Genomic DNA, 20,429 nt, shown 5'->3' with positions numbered 1-20,429 from the left:
GTGGTCCCTTTGCGGCGCCTGCTTGTACTTTTTTTTTCACGAAAGATGGCGACGAAATCAACCGATTGACCACTCTAGACAAGTGATTCACACTGTGCGTTGAACTACAGCGACGAAATCAACCGATTGACCACTCTAGACAAGTGATTCACACTGTGCGTTGAACTACAGTGGATTTGGGAGGCTTGTTTGCCTCTGAAATTCCTTTAACATCTCATGCTTTTACGGTTCCTGAAAGTTTCCTGTTTGCTACGGTTATCTTTTACATTAAATATAATGTTTCTTTACAAAGGGAGAACTGCTTGAAACGCTGATAACTGCCTATTTTGGCTTCCCTAAATGCATTCCCGATAGCAGGGATGACAGGCGCTACATTATGTAAGAGGGAGGCGTACGGGAGGCTCGAAGAAACATGGCGTATATGGTGCCCGAATATAGGCGCGCTCTCTAGATGAAATGGGCCCGATTCACATTTCAGTGATATATATGTGTTTGTGTTCTGCTAAAGGTGGGGGCCGGGGCACGAATCTCAGAGCCTTTTGCTCACTTAGGCCATACTGGCACCTGTGGGAGGGAGGAATTTCTTAGCAACAAAATACGAGTAATATTCGTAGGTCTCCGCCTTACAACACGCGAGCGGCTGTGATCGGTTGCAAAAAGGAGAGAGTGCATCGAGTCTGCTCGGGATCGTCATCATGATCGCCTAACCCTTTCGCGCGCGCATGCATTATGCAGAGGATGGCTCCTCAAAAGACCTGTCCGGGCGAGAAGATTAGCAGGGCGAAAACAGAACGAAGTATACTGGGGAAACGCTATTAAAAATCGCTTAAGTGACTGCGCGGCGAAATGTTTCCGAAGCCGCCGGCTGAGGCGGCGACCTCAGCGATTGCCGCGAGAAGCAAGCAGTGCGCAGAGCGCGGGCGCCTGTACACGTCGTAATCGAAGCGCGGCGAACGAGATTAAACTGCTCCGAGATTGTGGGAGCGCAAATCGTCGATTAAGGGTGCGCAACCCTCGCCTCCCGCAGCCCTTTGGCTGAGGCGTTGCTCCAAGATGGTCTTTAAGGGATCAATAAGGAGGGTTTCAGGGCGAGCGTTTACGTCTTGCAACTGAAAAACAAAAATCGCGGGATTTTGCATACATCCACCGGCCGGCTTACCGAGTATATACGGCCCGCCCTCCATTTTTACTCCCACAGTCATTCCGTCATCGCAATTTCATTTCGTAGGGTGCTTGAAAAAAACTTCCTTTCATGTACTCGATCGGCGTCGAAGGTCGAAGTATATGATAGCAGAATAGATTGCCCATCAGTTCCTATACATGTAGGATGTATATCTTCTGATGCTTTCTGTATAGTTTGGCGTGTGGGGAACCAAAATAGAAAATCTGTCGAAACCGAGTCCTCAGTTATCGAAATAAAACGTGTGACTGGAATGCAGCCATTAAGGCGCTGTGTTGGAGGGGCTGGATGATAATGGTTCGACATAAATTAATAGCGGAAGTTTCCATTGCCGGACAGTCAAAACAAAGAATAAAGAGATATTTAAACAATATTCAAAGGACTTCGAACTTAACCAGTAATGCGCCCTGTCGGCTGCCCTACACTTAGACAGGGAAGTAAAGTTAAATGCGAGAGGGATGGGTATACACTCTATTGTATAGGTATACACAAGCGTCTGCTACAAACGGTCGCTCGGATTGTGTGAGCCCTGCAAACTCTCGCAGCTTTCGACCCTTGTTTCAAAGAATATGCTTGCTGCGGTACCCAAAGACTCGCTGCGGTACCCGGTTCTCGTTCTGGATTATATTGTTCGCGCGCCATTTATTACATCGGGTGAGGCAACGCGACACGCCCCATTTACATCGCCTCAATGCGACTCGGCGCGCGCGTCACACGCTTACCAGCTTGTTTGTCGGCCGCCATTGACCGGTCTTTTGTGGTTTGGCTCAAGTTACGGCTGAAGCTGACCCAAAGTGACATATTCGTGTTATGTGCAGCCACATGAAGCCAACACGCAATGAAGCCAAGGAAATCAGCAGGGAAAGTTTGCAGTTTTTGAAATGCAGAAATAATGAGAAAAACGGAAATAAAAATGGACGAAAATACAACTTGCCGCTGGTGAGAGTCCAACCTTTAAGCGTGTCATACTTTATTGAAGCTACAGTGGCGACCATACCCAAGTTCACTTTCTTAGGTATTTATTTGCGTATAGATCTAGCCTTGGGATTGATAGCCAACGCCACTCACGGCCGACGGCGGCGGATGCATCCTTTCAACCGCAGTCGTCGCGTAGTACGTAAACTTAGGAGCACACAAATTACAAATAACTCCGTGTCACGCTCATGTAAACATGTCACGGTTATGTAAACATGTCACGGTTATGTAAACATGTCACGGTTATGTAAACATGCCACGGTTATGTAGCGTTAAACGTGAAAAACCGCAAGGCTGGTTTGGCGTCCCGTTGTCTGCCTCGGGACGATATCACGCGAGACCGCGCTGTCCTTCGCGTGGCATGCGTCGATATTCCTGCGAAATGAACTTCAGACCCTCACTCTCCCACTCAGGGCCGCGGGGGGCTGATCATTGAACGCGATCATAATTTAGGCCCTCCTGTTAACAAGGCGCTTTTCCGCGAACAAGGCTGCCCCGATCTCGGAGCGAACTCGTGTGCGACGCTAATCGCATACATAGGCTCCTTGTCAACCCACGGGTGTAAGAGCGAGATTTCTCTGCTTTACGACACGTCCGAGCAGCTCGTGGCGTCACCGATTCTTGCTAAATGCCGCACGTACACCAGCTGTCCCGGAGCAGCACCGGCAGGCCGATTACGCAGAACAGCGCAAAAGAAAACCATGGGTCGAGCTGCCTGCACGCGCGTGTCATTAAAGCCCTCCTCCCTTTACCCAACACCGACCCACAGTGGGGCGGCCTCGATTCTTTTCTCCCCTAAATGGGTGTTCACATTGCACGGACAGAGGTAGTCAAGCCGCGGGGAGGTCATTAAAAAAGAGGCGACTCCCGCTAAACGAGTCCGCCGCGATGCGTGCACGCCAGCGACGCGGCGAGTGCGCGAAGCTGAACGGAGAGGGCGTGCGACGGTTTGCACATCGGACTGCGGATAAGGAGCCGCGTTGTCACACGCTTTGAGCGTGGTTTTTGGCTGGACTGTTACCTCATGGCAGAGTGAGCGCGCTTTCTGAAACTGGATTGACAACACGGTGACGACACTGAAATGAATGCGGATTGAAAACGACAGTTGGGTTTGGAACGAGTACGCCAGGCTAGAGGTTAAAGTATAGGTGGATATTTCAGAGCCGCTGACGAACGAAAAACCGCGCACACATCAAAACGTGGACAGAGGCAGGGAATGCGTCGTTCGATTTAGGCGAGCGACGAATGTACCTCTAGTGGTTCATTTTTTTGTATCCGTGGTTTCAATCGTGTATAATTATCGTTTCTTTTCTTTAGGACTTAGCTAAGGCAACAAGAAGTGTAGCGCAGACAGCTTTGTCGATACCAAACCAACGTTTGCCTTGAAACAGCCGAGATTATTGACATCAATCAGTTGTCCTGAGACAAGTAACCTTATTCGTTGCTTTAGGTTGAACGAGACTGAGAGAAATAGACATACTCGCTTTCTGTCGTAAAACGAGCTGCTGGCTGTATGCCACTGCGTAAGCCACACCTAAATGTCTGCGCACAATCGTAGAGCTCCTGAAGCGTTGCATAATGTGTCTGATTTTCGTAGCTGTAGTCTCAATCGCGTATAATTACCGTTTCCTTTCTTTAGAACTTAGCTACGGCAAGAAACTAGCTTCCGGCGCATAAAAGCGCCGACAAGGTATTTTTTCTTTTTTCTTTTTTTTTGCAATGACGGAAAACGCAATAGCGAAGTGTCACTTACGTAAGACAAGTAGGGCCAGTTCATTTTTCTACGCTTGCTTTCCGCATTCGCGCATCCTACACACAGATGCGTACCGTAAGTTCCCTATACTTCCCGAACAAACCCAGCATCACCTGTCCCTTTCTCTGTCTCCCTGATTTCTCTCGCCCCTAAACCAGAAAGGCCGAGACGCCTTAAAGCGAGGTAGGAAATAAAAGAAAGAAGTTCGAAAGCAGCTAAAGAAAGCAAGGAGGGCCAAAGTACGCGATGGGTACAGGGTGTGCATGACGGATGTCCCAGCCGCCCATTTTACACCCGGCGGGCAATCAATGGCGCCATTATGGAGTCCTCCTCTCTCACTGCGGCCTAGCCCCCCAGTCTCTTACCTTTCTCTATACCTGAGTGCCCCTCTCACACTCCGTCCCGTGCCTGACGCGGCAGCAGCCGACGTGGCCCTGTCTGTACCTGGGGTGGATTTTGGGGAGCCCCAGCCTAATTACAGTCGCCAAGGGGCACGGGGAAAGAGGGGCGGGAGCCCGCGGCTTCCCAGTGCGCCTTCTCTCCCCAGCGCTCGCTCACTTCCTTCATACCATCGCCTCTTTGTTTTCTTTTTTCTTCTTTTTTATGTGGAGTGGGTGGCGAGGGTATAGGCGACGGGACTATAGACTCTACGTTTATATTGTACTGTTTTTCTATGCACTCTATTGCCGGATTAATTCGTTTCGTTTTTTTTTCTCTTTCTCTCTCTCACTTTTTGCTTGCGTGACCCCGATCTCGCGTGAATGAGAGCCTGAAATCATCTAGGGACACCTGGCACGGCTTACTGCTGGACTCCCAAAGGAGCTTTGCGACGTTCGTGGTACTAAATAGGCTCGCAGCCTTCAAGGAAAAGTCGCTGTTTTCAAGTGAAGTACGGTAGACCGGGTAATGGAGGTTGTCTAATCTCCCTCTCTCTTTCTCTCTCTGAAGCCGTAATTGAATGTCGGAGGAGCGATTAACGCGATGATCTCGTTGCGGCGCGATCGTTGCAGACGACACTCGGTCAGTCATTGTGGCAGTTGCGACGGTTGTAGTTGTGAAAGTTGACTGCCGTGGCCTTCCTGGTCAGGTTCGTCTGGGGTCCGTACTCCGGGGGCAATCCTTTTTGCCTGATGCTTACTCGCTGCGTGGTTCGAGGCGAGGCTGGTATGTTCACGGCTGGAACTGCTCACGGCTTGCCGGGTTGTCCGGAACGTGGACAAGAAGCACCTTAACCATGCGTTACGCTGTAGCGACGGCGAAGCTTTGGTGTAACATTTGTGACAACGCTTAAAGGAACACTAAAATGAAACACTGAATCAGTTTAGATTAATAGCGTTCTTGAAAAACCCTCCTACCGTTGATTTCGCAGTTATATGTTGATTATTAGAAGATAAAGTGACAGTCGAAGTTCCATTTTTTAATTTCGCGCCAAACCGCCCGAACCGGTACGTCAGCTTGACGTCACGGATGACAAAAACTTATTTTTTTTTTCGCATTTCGCCCATTGCGGTTCGGCAAATTTTCTTGAAACGCGTCAAGTTCCATCCTTGGCTCTTTTAGAATATTTTTACCGATATACATTTAACTAGGTCCGAGCAAACGGCATGAAAATCCATCACGTCACGGTCTGCTGGTGCGCAAGTTTCAATACGACGTCGCTCGTCGTTCTTTCGTTTTGGCATCATTTCTCGCTTACTAAGCGTCTTCGCGTGGCAAGAGTGGCTATTTTGGTATTGTGGAAGGGTGATTTACTAACGTAGCTCTAATCATTTAGAGCTACGTTACTCAGAGCTACGTTAGTACTACGAGCTCTAATCATTAAACGTAGCTCTAATTATGGTCGGTAGCGCAGCGCCGAAGCCACTGAGCCACCACGGTGGGGTGCATGCGGTTCACCGTTAAAACCCGAGAATTTATTTAGAACTGCGTTAAAACCTGCGGGGAACTGGCGAACGTTTGCAGAAAACCAAAGGAAGACTCATTCGGATATCTACCCGCCGTGGTTGCTTAGTGGCAATGGTGTTGGGCTGCTGAGCACGAAGTCGCGGAATTGAATCCCGGTCACGGCGGCCGTATTTCGATGGGGGCGAAATGCGAAAACACCCGTGCACTTAGATTTAGGTGAACGTTAAAGAACCCCAGGTGGTCCAAATTTTCCGGAGTCCCCCACTACGGCGTGCCTCAAAATCAGATCGTGACTTTGGCACGTAAACCAATTTTTTAAATTAACCTGCACAACATCTTTACACACGTGCAGGTTACTTCCACTGATGAGAACACCACCATCAGAATTGGAGGACGCTTAAACTTCGCCTTGAAGAGTGGAACGCGATAGCATTCAAAGATCCCTGGCTGCTTATCAGGCTTTTTTCTCGTATATTCAAATTACAATACGACGCTATCCACGTCTGTCATCATCATCATCATCATCAGCCTATATTTATGTCCACTGCAGGACGAAGGTCTCTCCCTGCGATCTCCAATTACCCCTGTCTTGCGCTAGCGTATTCCAACTTGCGCCTGCGAATTTCCTAACTTCATTACCCCACCTGGTTTTCTGCCGTCCTCGACTGCGCTTCCCTTCTCTTGGTATCCATTCTGTAACCCTAATGGTCCACCGGTTATCCACCCTACGCATTACATGGCCTGCCCAGCTCCATTTCTTCCGCTTAATGTCAACTAGAACATCGGCTATCCCCGTTTGTTCTCTGATCCACACCGCTCTCTTCCTGTCTCTTAACGTTATTCCTAAAATTTTTCGTTCCATCGCTCTTTGTGCGGTCCTTAACTTGTTCTCGAGCTTCTGTGTTAACCTCCAAGTTTCTGCCCCATATGTTAGCACCGGTAGAATGCAATGATTGTACACTTTTCTTTTCAACGACAGTTGTAAGCTCCCAGTCAGGATTTGGCAATGCCTGCCGTATGCACTCCAACCCAATTTTATTCTTCTGTAAATTTCTTTCTCGTGATCAGGGTCCCCTGTGAGTAATTGACCTAGGTAAACGTACTCCTTTACAGACTCTAGAGGCTGACTGGCGATCCTGAATTCTTGTTCCCTTGCCAGGCTATTGAACATTATCTTTGTCTTCTGCATATTCATCTTCAACCCAATTCTTACACTTTCTCGATTAAGGTCCTCAATCATTTGTTGTAATTCGTCTCCATTGTTGCTGAATAGGACAATGCCATCTGCAAACCGAAGGTTGCCGAGATATTCGCCGTTGATCCTCACTCCTAAGCCCTCCCAATCTAAGAGCTTGAATACTTCTAAGCATGCAGTGAATAGCATTGGAGAGATTGTGTCTCCTTGCCTGACCCCTTTCTTGATAGGTAACTTTCTACTTGTGGAGAACCAAGGTAGCTGTAGAATCCTTGTAGATGTTTGCTAAGATATTCACGTATGCCTCCTGTACTCCTTGATTACGCAATGCCTCTATGACTGCTGGTATCTCTACTGAATCAAATGCCTTTTCATAACCTGTGAAAGCCATATAGAGAGGTAGATTTCTCGATTACCTCATTGATGACATGGATATGATCCATCGTAGAATATCTCTTCCTCAAGCCAGCCTGTTCTCTTGGTTGGCTGAAGTCAAGTGTTGCCCTGATTCTGTTGGAAATTATCTTGGTGAATATTTTATATAATACTGAAAGCAAGCTAATGGGTCTGTAATTCTTCAATTATTTAACGTCTCCCTTCTTATGGATAAGTATAATGTTGGCGTTCTTCCAGCTCTCTGGTGCACTTGAAGTTGTGAGGCATTGCGTATAAAGGGTCGCAAGCTTTTCAAGCATGATATCTCCTCCATCTTTGATTAAATCTACTGTTATTCCATCTTCTCCAGCAGCTTTTCCCCTGGTCATGTCTTTCAAGGCCCTTCTAACTTAATCGCTAGTTATAGAAGGAGCCTCTGTATCCGGGTCGTCACTATTCCGAATGAAAGTAGGTTGGCTGTTTTGGGCACTGTACAGGTCATTATAGAATTATTCCGCTGCTTTTACTATGTCATTGAAATTGCTGATGATATTACCATGCTTATCTTTCAGTGCATATATTTTGCCTTGTCCTATGCAAAGCTTGCTTCTTACTGAGTTAATGCTGCGTCCATATTTTACGGCTTCCTTAATCTTTCCCACGTTATAATTTCGAATATCCCTTACTTTCTTCTTGTTGATAAGTTTTGACAGTTCATCGAATTCTGTCTGATCTCTTGAGTTGGTCATTTTCATGTTTTGTCGTTTCTTTATTAGGTCCTTTGTTTCTTGGGAGAGTTTACCTACTGGTTGCCTTGGAGCCTTACTTCCCAGTTAAATTGCTGCTTCTGAGATCAGCCTAGTTACGGTTTGATTCATTAGCTCTATGCTATCTTCATCTTCCCGTTCTAGAGCTGCATGTTTGTTTGCGAGCACCAGCCTGAATTGGTCTGCTTTTACCCTTACTGCGTCCAGGTTGGCCTGTTTCCTCTTGACTAATTTCACTCTTTCTCTCTTCAAATTGAGAGAAATCATAGACCTCACTAGCCTATGGTCACTGCACTTAACCTTACCTAACACTTCTACATCCTGCACTATGCTTGGATCGGCAGAGTATGAATTCTATTTCATTCCGTGTTTCTCCATTAGGGCTTTTCCAGGTCCACTTCTTGTTGCTGCGCTTCCTGAAGAAGGTATTCATTATTCGGAGCCTATTCCTTTCCGCGAATTCTACTAACAATTCTCCTCTTGCATTCCTAGAATCGATACCGTAGTTGCCAATTGCTTGCTCACCAACCTGCTTTTTCCCCACTTTTGCATTGAAGTCGCCCATGACTACAGTATATTGAGTTTGCACCTTTCTCATTGCTAATTCAACATATTCATAAAACTGTTCTATTTCTTCATCATCATGACTGGAGGTTGGGGCGTAGGCTTGTACTACCTTCATTTTGTACCTCCTATTCAGCTTTATTACGACGACTGCTACCCTCTCATTAATGCTGTAGAATTCATCAATGTTGCCCGCTATGTTGTTAGCGACTAGAAATCCTACCCCGGATTCTCTCTTATCTGGAAGACCTCTGTAGCAGAGGACGTGGCCGTTAGTCAGCACTGTGTAAGCCTCACTAGTTCTTCTAACCTCACTAAGGCCAATAATATCCCAGGCAATGCCTGATAATTCCTCAAATAGTCCTGCTACTAGCCTCACTCAAGAGGGTGCGCGTGTTGAACGTTGCCAGGTTCAGTTTCCATTGGCGGCCTGTCCGGACCCAGAGATTCTTAGCACCCTCTGCCACGTCGCAGGTCTGACCGCCGCCTTGGTCAGGTGCTCCGCAGGCACTGGGGACTGAGGGCCATGGATTAAATGTCGGAGTCGTGTGAGGGAGGTAGTGGCCGAATTCTGCACCAGGGAGGCCAATTCCTGTTCTGGTGAGGGAGTGGCTTTGATGAAGCTTAGTGGGCCTGCCTAGTTTGGTTGCACCTGAACTAGTATAGCCCCACTAGCTCTCGGCAATATATATATTTTTTGCCGGTGTCAGGCACCACTCCGTGCCTGAAAATGTGTTGGACTGTAGTAGGATTCGAACTTACCACCTTCAGATTTGAGGTCGGGTGTTCTACCTCTGCTCCACGCCACCACTATCCACGTCTGTAAGATGTAGTTAAGTCGCACTTTATAATTTTTCTGACGGATTTTACTTTGAGAAATTAATTTTTGTTCCCTAACGCCTTGCCCCACACGTACGGCCTGCCCGGTCGGAGTGGTTTGGGATGATGTGGTTCGGGATGATTAATTCCGCCACCGACACCGGCGAGCCCAAGCTGACACCGACGCCGACACCAACGCCGGATTTTCTGCGACACGGGGTCCTTAACGCCATCGCGTTAAAGCCTCCCTGCACCAAGCACGTGAAGGCCACTTTAGCGTCGCCGGCCCGGGCGCAAGGACTGAACACGAACGCATGCGAACGCGGCGTCTGACGCGCAGGTGTGCCGCCGAAGCGCGCGTGGCCCCTCGCCCCGAGCCATGCGTCATCAACGTCGGCCGGGGCGCTGTTGGGGTTTCGGGGCTGCGGAAAGAGGGTGGCGGTGGTTTTTTTGCGACCAATTAAACACCTGGCCGATACTCGCGCGAAGGGGAACAGCTGTCCGCCAATCAATTGGTCGCCAGCCATTACACGCACGACCGCGCGCGATCGCTCATATTCCCCTTCTTCCCCCGGCATCACCCGACAATTGGGAGCAATTAAAAGCTGCGGGAGTGAGCCCGGTCGCAGATGAAGCACATGTAGCGTTCGCCCGGGCGATGGCTCACGATCAGTGATATCGGTATTGCTCGAAAATTGGCGAGAGGGTGCGCGGAGGCGCTCGGCCGTCGTATGCGATGGGCGAAGCGTATGAAATATATTTGAAATGCCGTTTCAACGCGACTTTTTATAGTGGTGTGCAACTACCACGGTGACTCAGTGGCTAGGGAGTTGCTCTGCTGTTGCACGAGGTCGCGGGTTCAATACCTGCCGCAGCGATCGCATTCTGACTGGGTTGGAATGCAAGAAACCGCTTTTGTACCGTGCATTGGGTGCACGTTAAAGAACTCCAGGTGGTCAAAAATAATCCGGAGTCCCACACTACGGCGTGCCTCGTAATCAGATCGTGATTTGTGCACGTAAAACTTCAGAGTTTAAATATTTATAGCAGCGTTCATTAAGACGAGAGAAATCATATTTACATAGCGAAGAGAGAGAGTTCTCATAAACGTTGAACATATAATCCACGAGGTTGATCGTTGAATTGCCAACATACAAGACATTATCACACGTTTGCGCGCGTCGTTGTTTCACTTTTTTTTTGCCAGCGCTCCATTTCACCGGCTTATTAGTGTTATGATGTTATTGGTGGGCAAAGACTCCTCTATAGTATCTGAAATTTCTTGAGCGTTGTCGCCCATTTTATAGCAAATGATCAAACTGTCTGATCAAATTATGTGCTCGTCGCGAATGAATGCTGTACATTCTCGAACGTACACGAGCACGAGCGATTAATCTGGAATGTGTGGTGAGACATGTATGAATAACGGATGAACCCTACTTGTGGCATTAAAGTTGACCTCATTAGAGTCCCTACGACGTGAGAATAAACTTCGAACTCCCATTAGGAGCATATACTACTTGTAGACGGAAGCCTCATTAGTAGTGCTTTTTAGCATTACTTGTCCGCACCTATTTACACAGACATGCTGCAGTATTTTCTTTTTTTTTGATAAAGCATGACGCTGTCAAAGGGTGGTGTACGTCACTCGCGAAATCTCCTACAATGATAGTTTATGCTACTTATCAATTGAATGAAAAGAAGCACGATAATTTTCGCTTGTTGTAGATGGGTTTGGTTTCTTTTTTTTTTCTAAAGCAAACTTGAAGCGGTTACCTACGCGGCATGTTAGTGTTAAAAGAATACCGACAGACGGAAACGGAAAGATACGCAGGACGCTGTGACACGCTTTCGAAATGTGTTTCATTATGATCGATTACCAACCAGCTAGACTTTGCAGCTTGCTCCAGTAGCTTGGTACATCTTTCTTGATGTGGTCGTCCTAATGCTTAAGCTCCTATAAGAATGTCAGTTTGACATGTATATACGCACGTCTTCCTGGGTAGTTTAGCGTAGTGTGTCTTAAGTGAACAGTGCGAAAGAAAGGACAAGCTCGCACGTACATATACACACACAGTTTTGCTCCATGCCTACGTAAAGGATGTGCGACAACGTTTTAAGTGGTACCCAAGATTGCGTGAAATCTTGCGCTTATTAAAACGAACCAGTTTATAATAATACACACAATAAGTGTTAGTGCGTTCGAGCCATGTGTGACCAACTTCTCAAATCGGCTGTGCCTTAGATGAAGCGGCGAAAACATTTTGGTCCCGAAACCAGTGTCAAGGGCATGTTACCTGGCACTTGCGTTGGGTGCGCATTCTGTGGGATGCAACATGCAGTTTTGTAAGACGGCACATGCAAAGTTACTGCTCTCTCAAGAAAGTCCAGCTACGACACTACGTTAAACTATGGATTGTGTAGTGCACATTGTAACGTGAATAGAGCACAAGTATGCCATAGGCTACATTTACAGCGGATCTGGATCTAAAGCGGGCCTTTGACACTGTCGGTTACAATCTTGCGCTATAGGTTTTGATATATCTTGGTGTGCGTGATGTGTTTAGGTGGGTAACATAGTTTATGTGCGATTGTTATAGAAACGCTTTTGATGGCGACCGTTCTGATCATCCAATATCACATTACGTTAGCGATAGTTTTCTATCAGATTAAGCCGAGTTTCCAAGCTCGCCCAGCTACTTTATTAGCCAGAGTTGTCTCCCGCCGATTTCTTCCTACTTTCCAAAGAAGACATTCTGTGAGTCACTGGACCCTCGGAAGCCGCTTTCACAGGACAGTACGTGGTCTTCGTTCATCCCCACAACAACGACACACATTTGCAGCTTTGGCCCTCCATCTTGAAACAGAGCTTGGTGCGGCGGAGGAATTCTGTGCGAGAATCAGTGGCGAGCCTGTCAACACCAACGTTGATGTAAGTGACCTCTCAGTGGCTCAGGTACCGGAAATGGACGTGTCCTTTACCATGGAAGAACTCGAAGCTGCCCTGGCAGTTCCTAAACGATCATCCTCTCCAGGCCCTGACGGCGTCACCTATTCTGCCCTGGGACACCTTGGACAAGAGGCAAGAACAGCGCTCCTGAACAGCTTTAACAACTCGTGGCATAGAGGCACAGTCCCCCAGAAATGGAAGTTAAGTCGGCTGGTACCATTACTAAAGCCGGGAAAATCTCCGTTGGACTTAGCGGCATATCGCCCTGATTGCTCTCACCAGCTGCATCGGCAAGGTGATGGAACTGATGGTCCTTGCACGTCTAGAATGGTATCTCGAGCGTTACAATATCTACCCCGCTTCCACGGCAGGCTTTCGTCGGGGTCGTTCCTCCATTGGCAACGTCATTGACCTCACAACGTTTGTGCAACAGGAGGAGAGCCGTAAGCGCATATCAGCTGCGCTCTTTCTCGACGTGAAAGGCCCGTATGACAGTGTTGCACATGATGCCATCGTCACCTCCTTAGAGACTACTGGAATAGGCGGCCGCATGCTTCGTTGGTTATCCGACTACATAACTCGCCGGTCGTTTTTTTGCGCAAACAGAAGATGGGACCCACAGCTGAACATTACACGTACCGCGGCATGCCTCAGGGAGGAGTAGTAAGTCAGACGTTGTTCAATGTGACACTCATTGAGCTTGCTGATGGTTTACCTAAAACAATCTGCCTCTCGATATACACAGATGACATTTGCCATTGGACTTCTGCAGTTACTCGGCTTCAGGTGCGCGCTTAATTGCTTGCAACGCGCAGCAACCTTGACATCCGCATATCTTCAAGCACAAGGCTTGACTGTATAACCCATAACCCATAAGAGCACTAGAACACTGCTGTATAATGGTCATTAACGTAGCCAGCATTCTAGAGGAGACAAAAACTGATCAATCGGCTACAGAAAAATCAACACATGTGATATATTCCTTATTGCTCAATATATTAGCGCTTCTCTTACGCGGTTACGGCTTCACGGACCCTGACGCTGATCTTTCGTACCCAGTCTTCCCAGAGTTGCGGAGTGAATCCCTCCATTCCATTTGCACTTCATTCCGGAGAGTGTAGATGCTCTTAATGCTACTCCTTTTAACTCCTCGGAATGATGAAAGTTGGACCACTTCACTCCTGGAGTGGCTGGCCTGTTCTATTCCATTCCTCCAAATCCAGTAAATGAAACGCTTTCTCCGTAATTAGTCATCACTTAAGCTTCCGAGCCTAGTGACAAAACAAAACATACTTTCGAAGTCTTACTGACGTAACAATTAATGTTACGTACTTTTTTTTTGCGCAAGAATAAACGCGTTTTGTTATCTCTTATCTCTTTAGGGCAATGATATAGCTGTAATATCTCTAATTATTAATAATTCGAGGAAAGCAAAGTACAAATTTAGATCACACCATGTCCGCCGTAGTGGGCCCGAGCAATTATTTGAGGCAAAAGCAGGCAAGCAAGACTGAGATTGTGGTCTTCATGGAGAATGTTGCTGTCGCAATAAATGTGTTCCGAGCCGAAGGAATCCCGAAAGTCTGCTGCCTTTTCTTGTTTAACATTTACTGGCATATTAACGGACACCATTATCCAGCGCTCATTTCTTATCGCCTGTTATCGCACCTTGTGGATACTCGTCAGTGGGCGGAAAAAAAAGAAAAAGAAAACATGGCGCGCTTTCAAAATCACCGATAGACTCCCGAAAGGTGCGACAGTTCGCGAAGTGGCCCTTTTTGGCCTCCATCTCTTCGTCGTAGGGTCAAACATGCTATTAAATCGAATAATTCTAGGCAACTTAACTCCTTGACTAAATATAATCGGTTCACTATAATTAAGGAGTTAACTAACTTAACTTCTCAACAGACAAGTTGGAGTTCATTCCAACTAAATGTTGCAAGACATGACCCGTAGAAAAGTTACAGGAGAAGATGGAATAACAGTCGATTTAATCAAAGATGGAGTGGATATGCTTGAAAAGCTTGCGACACTTATATGCAATGCTGGAAGAATGCCAACATTGTACTAATCCATAAGAAGGCCGACGTTAAAGAACTGAAGACTTATAGGCCGATTAGCTTGCTTTCAGTGTTGTATAAAATGTTCACCAATATAATTTCCAATAGAATCAGGGCAACACTGGACTTCTATTATTCAACAAAACAGGCTGGCTTCAGGAAGGGTTGCCCTACGATGGATCATATCCATGTAATCAATCGAGAAATCTCCGCAGTACAATCAGCCTATCTACAAGGCTTTCATAGATCATGAAAAGGCATTTGATTCAGTAAAGATACCAGCAGTCATACAGCCATTGCGTAATCAAGGAGTACAGGAGGCATACGTAAATATCTTAGCAAATATATACAAGGATTCCACAGCTACGTTGGTTCTTCACAAGAAAAGTAGAAAGTTATCTATCAAGAAAGGGGTCAGGCAAGGAGACACAATCTCTCCAACGCTATTCACTGCATGCTTAGAAGAAGTATTCAAGCTGTTAGACTGGGAAGGCTTAGGAGTGAGGATCAACAGCGAATATCTCAGCAACCTTCGGTTTGCAGATGACATTGTCCTATTTAGCAACAATGGAGACGAATTACAACAAATGATTGAGGACCTTAATCGAGAAAGTGTAAGAATTGGGTTGAAGATGAATATGCAGAAGACAAAGATAATGTTCAATAGCCTGGCAAGGGAACAAGAATTCAGGATCACCAGCCAGCCTCTAGAGTTTGTACATGAGTACGTTTATCTAGGTAAATTACTCACAGGTGAGTGTGATCATGAGGAGGAAACTTACAGAATAATAAAAATGGGTTGGAGTGCATTCGGTATGCATTATCAAATAACAACTTGGAGCTTACCGCTTTCGTTGAAAAGAAAAGAGTACAATCATTGGATTCTGCTGGTGCTAACATATGGGAAACAAACTAGGAGGTTAACGAAGGAGCTCGAAAACAATTTAAGGACCACGCAAAGAGCGACGTAACGAAAAATCTTAAGCGGCTCTTTGAGAGACAGGAAGAGAGCGGTTTGGATCGGAGAGCAAACGGGGATAGCCGATGTTCTAGTTGACATTAAGAGAAAAAAGAATGGAGCTGGATAGACCTTGCAATGCGTAGGGTGGATAACCGGTGAACCATCTTAGATTTACAGAATGTGTGCCAAGGGAACAGAAGCGCAGTCGAGGACGACAGAAAACTAGGTGGGGTGACGAAATTAGGAAATTTGCAGGCGCAAGTTGGAATCAGCTTGCGCAAGACAGGGGTAATTAGAGATCGCTGAGAGAGGCCTTCTGCCTGCAGTGAACATATATATATATATATAGTCTGATGATGATGATGATGATGATGATGATGATGATGATGATATGTTGCTGTCTCTATAATGCACTTACTCACGGTAACAAAGAAAAGTTCCCGGGTCATCAGAAATGTAGAATGTGTAGAATACCATGTTGTTGATAATTACCGCGGCCGAAGCAGCCACATACAGCGAGATTTTTAGTACCTTAGGGGACTCATTGTTTCATTTGTCGGAAGCCAGAACCGATCGAAGATATGTTCCTAGATTGTTGGGAACCATTTTTGTTCTGGGATATCTTACAACGTACTCTCAAGAAAGAGCTACCTGTGGACTCTTTCGGTATACAATTTTTTTGCCAGTTGAAAATGAGGATGGTATTCCATTGTACCTCATTATGCTCCTGGGCCTCCACAGCATATGGCGATGTAGGATGGCAGTTCGCCATAGACTCGAAGTCGATAAGGTTATATTTGAAGGAAAGCATCGATAGAATTATCGCTGTGCACCAGTTTCAAACCCCACAGGCTGAATGGCTCCCAAGAGTTGAAGCATTGTTAAACATGCCCGAATATTAACGGGATCGTGCGAAGCCAGTTTCGAGAGACTATTCCCTTGAATGTATCTTTTTGTGTAATTGTGCTGTTCAATGTGACAATAAAAAAAGAGAGATGCTGAATGCGCCTTAAGTGTTGAACAAAAATTGAGAAATGTAATAACCTGACCAAGTCTAGTTTAGTTTAATTGGCAAAAATATACCGATTTTGTGGTGTCGCCTAAACTCAACTATTAGTGATCCACCACTATCAGTACATTCTATTCCAACTCCATTCCGGAATCGTGGGCTTCCATTACATTTTCATTTTGTCTGCCAGACTGGTGCTATGATTTCATTCCCATTCCATTCCGAGTGTTTGAAAATGTCATTCCAACTCCGGAGTTACCTCTCCGCAACTCTGGTGTGTAGCCATCAAATGTCACTGTCTACATATTTTACGTTTTTCTTATTTATGCATATGCATGTCTGAAGTTTTCCCACATTTGTGTTATTTTTGTTCAGCCTCATATGTGTAGTTCGCTACCTGTTGCTTCTCAGCATCGCAGGACTAAAGGAGGCTTTGCCGCAAAGGCCATCAACGAGCAGTGAAGCTGAAGTAGCAGAGCATCGCTGGTGCTGCCTAGATTTCGTCGATAACATATGACACTTATGCTTTGTCAAAAAGTGCACAGAACGTTAACATAATCTTTATCAGTATATTATTAAACGTTCAAATTAATGAGTTGCTCGGTGCTGTTTGTGATGACACTGCAGAGTAAATATTAGGCTTGCCTTCATGCTCAGTCTGCATTTACTAACTATCGAAACGAAGTTCAACAAGCTTGCGAACAAAGGCCATAACAAAAAAAAAAAAAAAAAAAAAGCTAGTGATGCTTGGTGCAAAGTTTACCTTAACTAATGTTAACCTGGTGTACTAGAAGTTGTTGCATGTTAGCATTTACGTTTTCTAGCGGCATACATAATCCTTTTGTCCGCCTATGTGACTGTGCGAGTGGCATTCGCACGCGATAAAAACGCGTTTAGTGCCCGTTCGTTTCCTTCGCTCCTTAAAACGTGGCATTCGCCATTTGCTAGCTAAGCTGCGAAATTTTAATAATCAACCAGTTATGGTTATGTCGCATTAACGTTGTAAACGACGCCACTCTTAGCTTTACCGGCTCATTCAGTGGTCTATTTCAATTGTTAGAGTCCTGAGCGCAGTGATTGTGGTGTGCAGTTATTCGAAATTAGCAAAGCAGCATCTGGGTAAAAGCCGACACCACAAACTGCTTGTTTGTACTCACAGAACATGGGCAAGGCAGCTGGATTCAAGGCGAAATCCGTCAGGCTGCGGCAGAACAGCGCCGGCTCCAGGGCGGGAAACATGGCTGGCAGGAACGGCCGGAACAGCTGGGGTCCCATGACGGGGGCCTGAGCAGGTGAGGACTCGACCGGGGAACAGGGCTTCTCCGCAGTACCGGGAACCGGCGTGAATGCCGACGGTCGACCACCCGATGACGTCTTGGCCTCTAGAGGCCCGGACTCCTCAGCGGCCTCCGAGTCACCCTGCTTCATGCCGGCCCCGTTCCGACAACGCGTCTCATCGGTACGAACGGCTGTGCCCACCTTTTTGAACTCGGTCAAAGATTCTCGCCGCTTAATGCGCTTCCTTTCGTCGCTTTTTACGGACGCCCGTTCAAATTAGATCGGCGGTACCGCGAGCGGACCGGCGACGGCAGCGCGGGAGCGCGAGATCGCTAGAAGATGCGAAAAAAATCGACCGAAGAAGAACAAACAGAGCGAAAATGCTGAACCGGGGAGGCGGCTGGGAGTAGCCGACGACGCCTGCCATTGGACGGCGCCGGAAGCCACGTGATCGCTTTGGCGCTTTGTATCACTTCCGGGCGGTCGGCGCACGTTCCCATTGGCTGCTCGGGGTCGCGGCGTTCTCGCGCCCCTCGCCATCCGAATCGCGTGCGGCGAGGAAATCACCGGCCCCCTCCCCCCTACCGCCGGCGCCGCGAGCACCGCTTCGTCTGCTACTTTGCGCCGTGAAATTGCGGGGCGTCGTCTGCTGCTCGTGGCTCGGGTGACAGACAGACACACAGCCGAGACCTTCTCCCGCAGTTGGGAAAGTGGGAGGAGGGGATGCTCGCGTTTCTTTAATGATATGTATATTGCCCAGAGCGGCGCAAAAAGCCCGGGAAGCAGCATAAAAGGCTCGGTCGACCCCGGAATTAAGATATTCCGAGAAGGGGGCACTTGCCGCTGTCGGCGGTCCGCGAAGAGGGCCCACTCGGGGTTGCGCCAGACTCGGGGTGTGATGGGGGCGGGACGGATCGTTTGGGGGTTATTTGGGAAACGTGCGCCGGCCGCTTTTGCCTCCGTACCCGCAACTGCACCGGCCGCGTCGCGTATATTTCTACTCTCTTTGAGCCCACTGCCACTGAGCTGTGAGGAGGAAGTGAATACTCTACTCTCAACTTTCACTACGGACGAGGAGAGCTCGTACGCGGAGATGAAGATTCTCAGCACGACCACTATAGTATTTGCTCTCGAAAGCTACGCATTAGAATAATGCGTTTCGTGAATTGCAGATTAAGACAGCTGCTGGGACGTTGCGAGGGCTCCACAGTGAGCAGCGAAAAATGAAACGACAACGAGACGTCTTTGTTTCCGCTGTCTTTTATTTCTTCTTCTTTTTTTTTATTCTACGGTTTCGTGCTGTCGATTTCCCGTCCTGTATATTCTTTCCCTCCAAAAGTGCAAACTTGTGGGGAATGCTTGATATGCGTCACAGGTATGTAATTTGCGTTTCGAATATAAACACCGATGTCTTAAATTGGCCCTCCTGAAAGTTGCTTTGTATGTGTTGTTGCTTTCGGATTAACTAAAAAAATGTATAAAGGTGAGCTTTGTACATTTATTGGCTCCAGTCCAGACTGAAGAACATGGCATGTAACTGATACAGTGCAGAATTATCGAAACTATAACGCACATGTCTAGAAATATTGGTGATTTGATCAAGTTCGTCCGCTCCGGCACAGGTGACTTTCGCATACCACTAACCTGGACTCGAAAGTTCAGAATTCCCGCTGTGACACTAGAGTCCTGTGAATCACTGTGCGTGATTAAACGGGGGTCTGTATTACTGTCGAGACGTAGTGATAACGCACCAGTGCTTGAATTTATCAGTAAACTCACGCTGCCTTTATCGCGAGACGTAGCATGCGGTAATCAGAAATGCTCGATAACCGCTTGCGCAACCAAACCTGTACTCTCGCTAAATTTTTTGACTATGTGGCTCGAAAATTGCAATTCTGGATTTATGAATAGATACTTTAGAAACCCGGTGGGAGAAGCAAATAAAAACAACCGCTCGCTAAACTACTTATGGCCACGTGTAAATTTTCCTTCTTGCAGTACTTTTCTTGCGATTCGTTTATTAGTTTCTGTCTCAGCAAAACTTTTAAAATTTTATAGGATTGAATAAAGTTAAAAATTCTGAATCATTTAAACCAAAACACGGACATAAGCAATGGTACCATTTCAGACTTTATGTATGACCTGGCAAGTGGAATCTCACTGCTTGTGCGCATAATAGCGTATCCTCCGAAAACAATGCTTCAACGCATGGCTGCTAAAGGCGCTGGTCCTCCGAAATTTCTGTCCGTAAGAAACTCAACAGCTCTAGTTTTAATGACGTGTTGCGTATTTTAACAGAGCGATTGTTATTCTAAACGTCTGACACAGTCCAGAGCATATATTGTCACCCAGCTAGTACAGCTAGAATGGTTGACCAGCAACAGATAGGCAAAAAACACGTCAGCCTTTAATAATGGCTGGACCTCGGAGAGCGCGCGCGCAACCACGAACTTCGTCGTTCTCGCCTCAAGGGGCCAGTGTCACCACGCGCCAACTTATTTCGCGTCATTGCTCCCCTTTCTAAAGCGACCGACCCGGTCGCTTCAAGGGCATGGGGCGAGCAATATGGGCAAGGGTGGCAACATGAAAAAAAAAAGAGACATACAGGAATGTACACAATGCTGAAGCGGTTTGTGAG

General features: G+C 46.9%; 1 protein-coding gene across 1 annotated transcript in view; it reads right to left on the bottom strand.

Annotated features, from left to right (window-relative positions):
* The window catches only part of LOC119456796 (homeobox protein rough), a 52,566-nt gene extending 34,625 nt beyond the window's left edge, over positions 1 to 17,941 (bottom strand). Inside the window, exon 1 of the mRNA XM_049669078.1 lies at positions 17,671 to 17,941. Coding sequence (XP_049525035.1) covers positions 17,671 to 17,941 — 271 coding nt within the window. The remainder of the gene's footprint in view (positions 1 to 17,670) is intronic.
* Positions 17,942 to 20,429: the final 2,488 nt, after the last annotated feature.

The sequence above is a fragment of the Dermacentor silvarum genome, chromosome 6 (genome assembly GCF_013339745.2).
Source record: "Dermacentor silvarum isolate Dsil-2018 chromosome 6, BIME_Dsil_1.4, whole genome shotgun sequence".
Lineage (NCBI taxonomy): Eukaryota > Metazoa > Arthropoda > Arachnida > Ixodida > Ixodidae > Dermacentor > Dermacentor silvarum.
Note: the sequence above shows the minus strand (reverse complement) of the source record. Positions and strands in the feature narration are given on the sequence as shown.